We start from the raw sequence: 11,352 nt of genomic DNA, 5'->3' as shown, positions 1-11,352 counted from the left end.
TGAATACTAACCAGCCACACCTGAATCCCATCACCAGCTCATCAAGACTCTGCATAAAAGCACTCACCACAGTTCTCTTGGTTTTTGGTCTTGTTGGTACGTGAAGTTGACTACCGTTGAAGCTCTATTGAGTCAAAGCCTATTGATAATTACCGCTAGTCTTCTCCTCTAGTCTCTCTGTGTTCAGGTCCAAGTTCCTGTCAAGACAGAAAACCAAATCAACTGTTAGAAATGCTAAATATTATAATTTTTTAGCTGAATATTTTTTTCCTGTTATTCCTGGATTTTAACTTGACCCCCGAGAAGCCGGTTGCACTTCTCAGTTGATACCTTTTTCTGGTTTCTGGTCCCCGTTTATTTTACAGAAAGAGGAAGTTTTACTTTTTGTAAATCATCAGTTATGTCATGGATTGCTGAGAAATTTGATCTGTACGAAACCTGATCAAATCGATATTTAAAACTTACAAAAAAAAAGTTTGAGCTTGGTTACTGCTGTTAAATTTGAGTCACTTATGTAGAGTACATTTTTTGTATAAGCTGCGCAACAAGAATATTGAACACTTTTTTTATTTTTATTTTTTTTATCTTGTACCTGTATGAAACATTTGTTTCCAGTGAATTGTGGAGGTGTCTGTAGGGGGATTCACATGAGCAGAAACAGCCTTTTACTTTTGAAACCGAAACTGAACTGTTAGTAAGGCATAAAGCATTTGCATTAAAAAAAGATGCCTTGTGCACAACTGCCTCAATGCAACAGCATTCTTGCGACTGACACGTTAAAACCATTCAAACTATATTAAATTACAGTATTTTATGCAGTATTTTACCGTAGTGGTGAATAATACCTTGAAAATCCTAGCACATTTCTAAAATAAAATATATCTTGCGAGCAGCAAAAAAAGGGGAAAAGCACAACAGAAGCGAAATGAGGATCTAGCATCAGAAGAAACTGCAGCAATGGCAAATGGCTGACCAATCACAATCACTACTAATGCGTTTAATGCATAATTGGTATTGGCATGATCCAAGGAATCTAAGACCAGTTTCATTAAAATCAGCACGAGCTATTAGCATTTTTTTATTTTTATTTAATTTGTTTTACTTTTTGAATACAATCAGAAATGGCACCCATATGAGTTTCATAATGATATGCTAATGAGACAAAATACAAAATGGCAGACACCCAAAATGGCTCGTATGGGATATTGGAGTATCATTGGCATGCTGCATTGAATCAGAAGAAACTAGTTTTTGTGTTTTTTGTATAAACCACTCAGAATATATATATTCATATCTCCTGACCAGTAGGCGGTGCTGTGCCAAAATACCATTTTTCCAGTCCCAAGAGATACGTAAAAGTGAACATGTAGATAGGAAGGATATTTGACACTTGACCCTAACCCTAACATGAAAATATCGCTTTGTAGATTACTAACTGCACTGTAAAGATGCATGATATTATTTGTTTTAATGTTTTATTAATCAAAGAGCAATTTTGTAGTAATTCAGCATATATCCTGAATATATCCTCAAGAATATAGCGGCATTTCTATGATCCTAAGTTGAAATGTTATTCGTTGCTTACAAATCTGTTCGTTCCTGAGTTTGCTGCAACTGGAAATTCTCATAAATCGGGGTTTATGAAAGCAAAATGAGGGATCTAGACTGATACAGAACAAAAAATGAAGATACTGAAGAACGAACAGGTTGGTGTTTATTCTTCATTTGACATAAAGCATGAAGGGAGAGAACAAGGAGGTTGAAGGAGGTTGGAAAGCGGAGGTGAAAACGTCATGATATCAAAACTGAAGAGAACTCTTTGAATCCCTTTCAGACTGGAGGTGATTTACTGAAAAGTAGATCCACAGTATCTTTCACCTGCACTCATTGTGAAAACCCACACGTGTGACCAATGCGGGACATGTTTTTCACCTGATGGATCGTTTAAGGACCGCATGAGAGTCCACACTGGAGAGAAACCACACACATGTGATCAACGTGGGAAGTGTTTCGCACAAAGAGCAGAAATTAAGCAGCACATGAGATTCCACACCGAAGAGAAGATATATCTGTTTCTCATTCTGGAGGCAGACCGTTGATCAAAATGAAAAAAAAACTATTTTCCAGCGCCATCCCCGAAGAAGCACCTGAAGGTTCATGCAAAGGTGGAGCCTCACGTGTGTCCTTCGTGTGGAGAAAACCTTAGTGAGCGATATGCTTTAACAATACACCAGAAGAGAATTTGTCTGAAACGGCACCAGAAAATTCACACCGGAGAAAAACCGTGCAAGTGCTCACCCTGTAAAAAGAGATTCAGACTCATGAGAGGTTCCACACTGGAGACATACGCATGTGATGAGTCTGGGAAGAGTTTTGCACATAGAACGAGCCTTAAGAAACACATGAAATAAAGTACTTTATCTTAAAACATTTACGACTGCACCACTGTGGAATTGAAATTGCGTCTTCAAAACCATGAGAATTTGGGCTTCTGTGGGGATATTTATATTTCTATATGATGGATCATGAAAAAAATGGTCTAGTAGAAAGCCTAATTTTAAATGGGTGAAGAAACAAAACGACAACAACAACAAAAAAACGGGTTAAAACAACAAGTTTGGTTTGTTTTTAGCCTACTGGCGGGAAAAATTGGTAAATTGGCTAACCTGACCCAGCTTATTTAACCAGCATTAATTAATACATATTTACACATACACATTTGATACATGAATCAGTCTTTACGATTGAACTTAAAATGTAAAATACATGACAGAACCAGTACGCAATACAGCATATTTTCTTCTTTAACATGTAGTACTGTCTGCACGTAAACTCATTTAACGGATATTTCTGAAGGAAAATTAAACATAACATTTCGGGTTATGAGTCAGAGCGGACCATGAAGTGAAAAACATTAAGCCTTCGGTTCCTGCTTCACATCCTGAAGGAGTATCTAACAACAGCACAGACCAAATGATTTAACCACAAATCTCAGAATTAGATCTATGTTATTTCATTTGCATGCTCAGGGAAACAAAACAATGTATAGACTGCAGCAAAAACGTATACGAGCGACCTAAATGCTGGTTTCTCGTTATTATTTGATCATAATGAAGAGAAAACAAGTAATATTACGATTTCACTCTAAAGTAAAAACCACTGACATCCGATTAGTTCATTTTCTAACACGTATACAAAACATTCGCTACAAACAGTTTCTATCCATTTAGAATTAAGATAATAAAATTATGAGTAATGAAAGCAAAGCAGCTGCATTTGTTTATTCGTTCATTTCCTGCTGAATATGTTTTAAAGCATGGCTGCTGGTTGTTTATTTTTTTTTACAGTAAAATACTTGCCAGCCAGTTACTGTAACGTTTACAGCAGCTTTGCTAAAATGCGTTCCTTGTCGTTAAATAACTGTTGCCATATTAACGTGTGTTTGCTATTATATGAGCGTTTTTAACGACTAGCAGGTGAATTTTAATTTTAAACTATTCGTTTACTGCATAAGCTTCACACGAAATTTAAAAAGACAGCGTCGTGTAAGGCATAACGCAGTTCACAATTTCACAAAAATATATAAATAAACAAAATAAAATAAATGACACAAGAAAACCTCTTAAACAAGTCAATATTTCTTTCACGTGATCCATATAGGACTTTCAAGCCCGGGCCCCTTATGCGTAAAAATTAGTTTTTTCATACACATTCATGAGATCTTGTAGCCTTTGGACCCACCTTCCAGAAAGTTTGAGATACCCTATTAATTAAAACGCCTGATTAAAACACAGAATCATGTTTATTAGTACAATTATATGGTAAATAAAGACCGATACGCAAATCTGCAGCAGCACGTTTCGCTACTGAGCTCAAGCTCCCAGATAAAACGTCACACAGCAGTGAAAAAAATCGAGCATTAGAGCTAATTAAGCAGGAAGAAGTGCTGACTGACAATTAACAAAACAGGTCGGGAAAAAAATTGTGTACCTAAATACTGCATATAAGTTGTAATATTCAGTACGAATCGTTAATATTCATGTACGCGCATGATGTTTCGGTGCAAGCTTGAGAAAACCCTGATACCAAAATGGTGACATGAAGCTGAACACGAACTTGGTTTTGCTTCCTGAATGAAGGACACTATTTTTCCTTTCTCTTTTGATTGATTGTCTGTAAGCTCTGGCGCTGGGATCTATTTCACTGCACGCAGATCCATCTTTAAATATCACCTGAAAATCAGTCGGATATTAATTCCATTCAGTTGAGACATTCTGTCTTCCTCTCCTTTATTTTAATAACGAAGACCAATCCAGACATAACACATAAACGCAGCACTTCAGTGTCGTCTGACAACCCTGGAGTATATCGCTTCCTCTGTCCCATGAGCTTTCTGAAAGACAAGACAAAATGATGAAAAGAACCAAACGAAAGATTGTGATAAGTTAAAGTTATCTATTTGACCATGACAGCTGAATTGAGTGTGTCGTTGTGGTGTTTATAGATGCCAGAGAGAAAGAGACCTCCGGGTCCATTATTTGATCCAAAATACTAAATGTGCCTTACATTATGCACACAATATATTTTTACAGTTTTAAGATATTATTAAGATATATTTTTAATCTAAGTTGACTTGTTCCTCACGCTTATTTCGTCATCTGGACTATATTTGTTTTGGCATTTTTCAGCTCGACGGCCCCATCCTCATAAAGAGTGTCATGGAAATATCATGGATGTTTTATGTTTCACATAATAAATGTAGTTATGTGAGTTGTGGACATGGCAATAAGTGGCATTTCATGGAAATCTCACGTTTTTATGTTCATTTTGTTGAAAATATCCCGTTTCAGCATATTGTATCTCTTCATCTCCCGTCTGGACCGTTTCCGATGTATTCACATGAGGTTTAAAACCATTTCCTAAAGTTTTAGAGTTAGGGTTAATTTCTGAATTGCTAACACCCGTTTTAATGCACAACTACTAATACTTTAATTGTTAAAGGTAGAGAAGACAGTGCTTACTGTTTTGTGTCGCTCTTTTGTGTTTCCTGTAGAGACAGTAGATCACACTCACGAGTACAAGCAGAGCTGCAGCAGACACACATGCAGCAAAGACTGGGTTTACATTAAACCATCCTGAAATAGAAAGAGAACAGATAACTCTGGAATCACATCAACAGTGCATTTACAGACATGTTACCTGAACAGACAATTACCTGGACATGTCTGACAGAGCTGACTGATGTTCAGATGTGTGGTCTGGTTTCTGATGGGGTTGTTGATCACACAGCTGTAGGTGTTTTTCTCCTGATATTCCACCTCCAGAGGTAGAGAGAGACTGATGCTGAGATCAGACACACTGATGCTGGACAATAAACTGTTTCCTTTGTACCAGGAGAGAGTCACATGACTCACGTTCACCGCCGAACACAGCAGTGAACAATTCTGGTTCATTAGTCTTTCAGACGATGAAGAACACTGTGAAGAGTCTCTGGTGATGACAGCAACAGGCAGACGAGCTAGAAATATAACACTTGATTTCAGGGACAATGCATTATTGACATCTAAATAATCAAGGCATCTTTAAACACCGAGTGCAAACTAATAGGTGCAGCATTATGTTTTGGTCTTGTTTTGTCTCCTGCTTTATTGGAGGTACACTTCATATACTGTATGTTATAGGTGCAGCAGAATACTCTATTCTGTTAATACCAAACACACTACATTGCTATGCATTTTATCTCTCTGAGTTATCATTTTCTCCCAAAATATCACACAAAGTCTGGATTATCATGAGAATCGGTTTACTCACCATAGACCATAACCCTGAAATTCTTGTGTGTGGTTTCCCTCGTGCTGAAGATAGATAGTTTATAAAGTTCAGAGTCTGTGGTTCTGATGTTTCTGATGGTCAGAGATCCAGTCTGACCGTCCATCTTCAGTCTGTCTCCAAATCTCACGTTACTGTTATATGTATAAATGATCTGCTTAATGATTTCAGCTACACGAGTTTGTTGAGGTCCAAACATCCACAGTACCATATCATCTCTCTGTACTTCAGTAACATCAGTGTTTAGATTGACAGAATCTCCCTCAGTCACTGATACTGACTTTATTACATCTGTATCAGCGCCAAAAGCACCTGAAGAAACAAACCGCCTCAATGAGTAAATTAAAACCGTTTTTCAGATCAAACAGGAGAAAGATGTAAATAATCCAAAATGACCATACTATTACCAAATTATATTTCATAAAAATGATAAAAATACATACCGCTAAAGATCAAGAGACTCACACGGAATAAAGTTGCTGTGTTAATCATTTTGCATTTAACAAAGGCTCCTTTATTTTTTTATAACATCCAAATGTCAAATATTACCATAAAAGAATTAGAAGTGTTTACAAGTGAAGAACAATCCAGCGACGTGAATATGGTTTCATTCTCTCTCTCTCTCTCTCTCTCTCTCTCTCTCTCTTCTCTCTCTCTCTCTCTCTCTCTCTCTCTCTCTCTCTCTCTCTCTCTCTCTCTCTCTCTCTCTCTCTCTCTCTCTCTCTCTCTCTCTCTCTTCCTCTTTCTCCCTGGCCCTCAGATGAACATTTCATATATCCATATAAATAACAATAGTTGTTTCAATTTGAAATAAATTATTACCTCGCTGCGTTTTTTAAAATTTTTTTATTAAGTCAACTAAGATATTTTAGTTGTCATTAACATTAAACAACTATAATTTGTTGGGGTTTTTTTTTTACTGTGTGTGTATGTATATATATATATATATATATATATATATATATATATATATATATATATATATATATATATATATATTAGTCATGACACCTTTAAATGAGTATAAATTGTCTAAGTCAAAAGGTTCATCTATTAATTCTGCATTAAGCGTTCTCACATTTTTTCCAGTGAAGTGTGAAGCGTTGCATTCTCGTGTGTAAAATGCATACACCCCTCACTGTCAAAACCACACGGTGAGATGGTCCACTAAAACAGCTAAGGTGTGAAAGAGCTCATGTTTATACTTTTTTAAAAACACGCATTTTGCACAACAATGCAAAGTGAAACAAAGCACTAATACCTACCAGTGTTTGTCGTAAGCCAGACCAGTTCAGGAGGAGTTTACACTTTAATATTATTCCTAATATAACTTTAGCACCATGTTGGTTAAACATTTTTTTTAGTCATGGGGTAGTCATGACAAATTAAATATGAAATCTGTCACAATAAAGAGTAAAAAAGGACTCTCCACCGATAGGTGGCGGTAATACACTTCCGTGTTTAGAGTCTGACGTAAAAGAAGACGACGTCACCACTGACGTCATCAGTCAGCGCTGGGTTTCTGAGGTAAAAATCAATTCACGGATCTTCATATAATTGTACAATTATCAAAAACACGGTTTGTTAAAGGAACATTATACAGAGTCATTCCGTATCGTTTTTATCCGGTTCAGCGCTATTTGTTTGTCTTTTCTGACGGAAATAAACATTCAGTCTAACAAACAACAGTGTGAGGAACTAATGCTAAATACATTTATGTATGTATTCTTATTGTTTTAACATTAATGGTATTGCTTTTGAGTGCTATCTGAGCAAATATTAAAGTATATGGTTTGTTAATGGCTGGCGAACTTTATTTGTTTGCAAGCAAATTAATTTTCGGATTTATGTTTTGCCTGTAGGTTAATGCATTTTTAACAGCGTCTGTTTTATCTTTAAGAGACTTAACTGTAACACCCGATTTAATGATAAATGCATACATTTTATCATCATCATTATTTTTTGCAGTTTTCTTGGTCCCACCACACAGCAGTTCAGCATCTTCATTTAGCTTAGAAGTGAAGAAGATTCAATTTGTGAAAGAAAACTGAAAACATGAATGATCCAGAGCCCTGCGGAATAAAAGAGGAAGATACTGAACAACAAATAGGTTGGTTTGATCTTTGTTTTTAATAAGGTTAATTAAAGCTGCAAAATGTTTTTGGTTAAAATGATCCACAATCAGTTATTCAGCAAGTACATAACAAATGAATGCGTTCAAAACTTACCTTTGTCCGGTTCATAACGGTAAGATCGTAATAGTATTTTATGTTGATACATCACTTCTGAATAGGTGGGATGTCAAAGAGCTTTTAAAGTAGAAGAAGACATTCTGATGTTTTGACAGAAATTGAAAAGACTGCACACCTCCAAGAGCTCTGCTTTTTTCAGAGAGAATCGTAAAGCTGTATTACTTGAAATGTGGACATTTGATCCCTCACTGATGCCAATTTGTGTCAGTAATGTTTAAAAAACAATAATGCTTAAGAACGTTCATGTGTCTCCTATGTCAGGTTTCATGTCTTTAACCTATTTTATTATTATTATTTGTTTTATTTATTCATTTATTTTAGTGATTTACTGAAAATCAAATATTTTTGACATTTTTAGACCTGTTTGAAGAGAGCAAGGAGACTGAAGCACTCATTGAAGAGGGGGAGAAACATCATGTCAAGACTGAAGAAACATCCTGGAGCCCTTCACTGAAAAACGACAATACATGTTTCACTTACCCTCAGTGTGGAAAGAGTTTCTCATGCAAGCAAAATCTGGACCTTCACATAAAATGTCACAGTGGGGGGACGCTGTATGCTTGTGAGCAGTGCGGTGAGATTTTCGCAATAAAAGAAAACCTAACTGAACACATGAAAATCCACACCGCAGAGAAGAAACACATATGTCATCAGTGTGGGAAGGGTTTTACACAAAAAGGAAACCTTAACCAACACATGAAAATCCACACCGGAGAGAAACCGCACACGTGTGATCAGTGCGGGAAGAGTTATGTACGAAAAGCAGCCCTTAATGATCACATGAAAATCCACACCGGAGAGAGTCTTCACAAGTGTGATCAGTGCGGGAAGAGTTTTTCACAAAAAGGAAACCTTAATGAACACATGAAAGTCCACACCGGAGAGAGGCCGTTCACATGCGATCAGTGTGAGAAGAGATTTGCATATAAAAGTAACCTCAACGAACACATGAAAACCCACACTGGAGAGAAACCATACGCATGTGATCAGTGCGGCCAGAGTTTCACAAAAAAAGGAGCCCTTAATGAACATGTGAAAATCCACACCGGAGAGAAACCGCACACGTGTGATCAATGTGGGAAGAGTTACGCACGAAAAGGAGCCCTTAATGAACACATGAAAGTTCACACTGGAGAGAAGAAGTACACGTGTGATCAGTGCGGGAAGAGTTACGCACGAAAAGGAGCGCTTAATGATCACATGAAAATCCACACCGGAGAAAAGCCGTACACTTGTGATCAGTGCGGAAAGAGTTTCATAAAATCAGGTGTTTATAAAGTACATCTGCTTACTCATTCTAGAGAAAGGCTGTATAGTTGTGACCAGTGCGGTAAAAAGTTTTCTAGGGCAGATTTCCTGAAGGACCACCTGAAAATTCATACAAAGGAGAAGCCTTACGTGTGTTCTTTATGTGGAAAGAGTTTTAGGAAGAGGAGTGCTTTTAAACTACACCAGAAAAGACACAGCGGCGTGAAGGATTATGTCTGCTCTGAGTGTGGGAAGACTTTTTTCACATATGGTGCACTGCAAGTGCACCAGCCAGTTCACTCTACAGAAACACCTTTCAAGTGTTCACACTGTGACAAGAGCTTCAAACGGTTACAATATCTGAAAATACATGAGAGGATCCACACCGGAGAGAAACCGTATCACTGCCATCCATGTGGGAAGAGTTTCACCAATTTTTCTTCTCTAACCAGTCATAAAAATAAATGCATTCATGAAAACGACACTACAAAGAAGTCACACACATGTGAACAATGTGGGAAATGTTTTGCACAAAAAACTAACCTTAATGATCACATGACAATCCACACCGGAGAGAAACCGCACACGTGTGATCAGTGCGGGAAGAGTTACGCACGAAAAGGAGCGCTTAATTTCCACATGAAAGTCCACACCGGAGAAAAGCCGTACACTTGTGATCAGTGCGGGAAGAGTTTCAGAAAATCAGGGGTTTATAAAGTACACCTGCTTACTCATTCTAGAGAAAGGCTGTATAGCTGTGACCAGTGCGGTAAAAAGTTTTTTAGGGCAGATTTCCTGAAGGACCACCTGAAAGTTCATACAAAGGAGAAGCCTTACGTGTGTTCTTTGTGTGGAAAGAGTTTCAGGCAGATGTGTGCTTTAAAGATACACCAGAAAAGACACAGCGGCGTGAAGGATCATGCTTGCTCTGAATGTGGGAAGACTTTTGTTACAGAAAGTGCTCTGAAGGTGCATCACACAGTTCACTCTACAGAAACGCCTTTCAAGTGTTCACACTGTGGCAAGAGATTCAAACGGTCTGATTATCTGAAAATACACGAGAGGGTCCACACTGGAGAGAAACCGTACACATGTGATGAGTGTGGAAAGAGCTTCACTCATTTTTCTTCTCTAACCAGTCATAAAAAAATGCATGTCTGAAATTACAATTACAAGTAGTTTGATTTCTGATCTGTTGACTGCATCAAACTATCATGCTGGTAATTGATTAATCAAAGATTATTAGAAAAATAAACTTCTTGATTATTTCAAATTAATATTTTTTTAATTTGCTTTATTGTAAGCATTGTAATTCTGTCTTTATATTTTATGTTACTTACGGATGTACAGTGGGGCAAAAAATATTTTGGCCCATTCCTCCATGCAGATCTCCTCTAGACCAGTAATGTTTTGGGGCTGTTGCTGGGCATCCAAAGATTGTCTGGGTTTGAGATCAGGAGACTAGCTAGGCCGCTCCAGGACCTTGAAATGCTTTTTACGAAGCCACTCCTTTGTTGCCTGGGCGGTGTGTTTGGGATCATAGTCACTGAAAGTCACAACCACATTTAATCTTCAATGCCCTTGCTGATGGAAGGAGGTTTTCACTCATGATACATGGCTCCATTTATCATCAGATTAGTCGTCCTGGTCCCTTTGCAGAAAAACAGCCCCAAAGCATGATGTTTCCACCCCCATGCTTCACAGTAGGTATGATGTTCTTTGGATGGAACTCAGCAATTTTTCTCCGCCAAACACGAAAAGTTCAGTTTTTACCAAAATTTTCATCTGATCATGACATTCTCCCAATCCTCTTCTGGATCATCCAATTGCTCTCTAACTGACTTCAAACGGGCCTCAACATGTACTGGCTTAAGCAGGGGGACACATCTGGCACTGCAGGATTTGAGTTCCTTGTGGCGCCGTGTGTTACTGATAGGAGCCTTTGTTACTTTGGTCCCAGCTCTCTGCAGGTCATTCACTAGGTATGGTATGGTTCTGGGATTTTTGCTCCCAGTTCCTGTGA

At 37.6% G+C, this 11,352-nt stretch overlaps 2 protein-coding genes across 4 annotated transcripts; one reads left to right on the top strand and one right to left on the bottom strand.

Annotated features, from left to right (window-relative positions):
* Window positions 1-3,783: 3,783 nt before the first annotated feature.
* On the bottom strand, window positions 3,784-7,237 carry LOC122327430 (SLAM family member 5-like). Of its 3 annotated transcripts, none has more exons than XM_043222791.1 (6): window positions 7,095-7,237; window positions 5,812-6,141; window positions 5,216-5,518; window positions 5,022-5,135; window positions 4,813-4,919; window positions 3,784-4,393 (listed from the first exon to the last, which is right to left on the bottom strand). In XM_043222791.1, the coding sequence occupies exons 2-6, from the start codon at window positions 6,038-6,040 to the stop codon at window positions 4,340-4,342; spliced, it is 807 nt and encodes a 268-aa protein (XP_043078726.1). In that variant the 5' UTR covers window positions 6,041-6,141; window positions 7,095-7,237; the 3' UTR covers window positions 3,784-4,339. The 3 variants fall into 3 exon arrangements, with proteins under 3 accessions (XP_043078726.1, XP_043078727.1, XP_043078725.1); XM_043222792.1 differs by lacking the exon at window positions 7,095-7,237 and adding an exon at window positions 6,379-6,469; XM_043222790.1 differs by lacking the exon at window positions 7,095-7,237 and adding an exon at window positions 6,273-6,444.
* A 125-nt stretch (window positions 7,238-7,362) lies between these two features.
* Window positions 7,363-11,352, top strand: LOC122327326 (zinc finger protein 658B-like). Its single transcript, XM_043222606.1, has 3 exons — window positions 7,363-7,547; window positions 7,798-7,939; window positions 8,440-11,352. Exons 2-3 carry the CDS (start codon window positions 7,885-7,887, stop codon window positions 10,488-10,490), a joined length of 2,106 nt encoding a protein of 701 aa, XP_043078541.1. The 5' UTR covers window positions 7,363-7,547; window positions 7,798-7,884; the 3' UTR covers window positions 10,491-11,352.

The sequence above is a fragment of the Puntigrus tetrazona genome, chromosome 22 (genome assembly GCF_018831695.1).
Source record: "Puntigrus tetrazona isolate hp1 chromosome 22, ASM1883169v1, whole genome shotgun sequence".
Lineage (NCBI taxonomy): Eukaryota > Metazoa > Chordata > Actinopteri > Cypriniformes > Cyprinidae > Puntigrus > Puntigrus tetrazona.
Note: the sequence above shows the minus strand (reverse complement) of the source record. Positions and strands in the feature narration are given on the sequence as shown.

What these genes read in the sequence shown, in the direction of transcription:
- LOC122327430 (XM_043222790.1), bottom strand. Translation starts at nt 6,321, where the DNA reads ATGATTAACACAGCAACTTTATTCCGTGTGAGTCTCTTGATCTTTAGC. An exon ending in GAGTCTCTTGATCTTTAGCG is followed by an intron (nt 6,142 to 6,272) that starts GTATGTATTTTT and finishes TTGTTTCTTCAG; the next exon opens with GTGCTTTTGGCGCTGATACA. An exon ending in AACAAAATGAACATAAAAAC is followed by an intron (nt 4,394 to 4,812) that starts GTGAGATTTCCA and finishes CTTGTCTTTCAG; the next exon opens with AAAGCTCATGGGACAGAGGA.
- LOC122327326 (XM_043222606.1), top strand. Translation starts at nt 7,885, where the DNA reads ATGAATGATCCAGAGCCCTGCGGAATAAAAGAGGAAGATACTGAACAA. An exon ending in AGATACTGAACAACAAATAG is followed by an intron (nt 7,940 to 8,439) that starts GTTGGTTTGATC and finishes TGACATTTTTAG; the next exon opens with ACCTGTTTGAAGAGAGCAAG.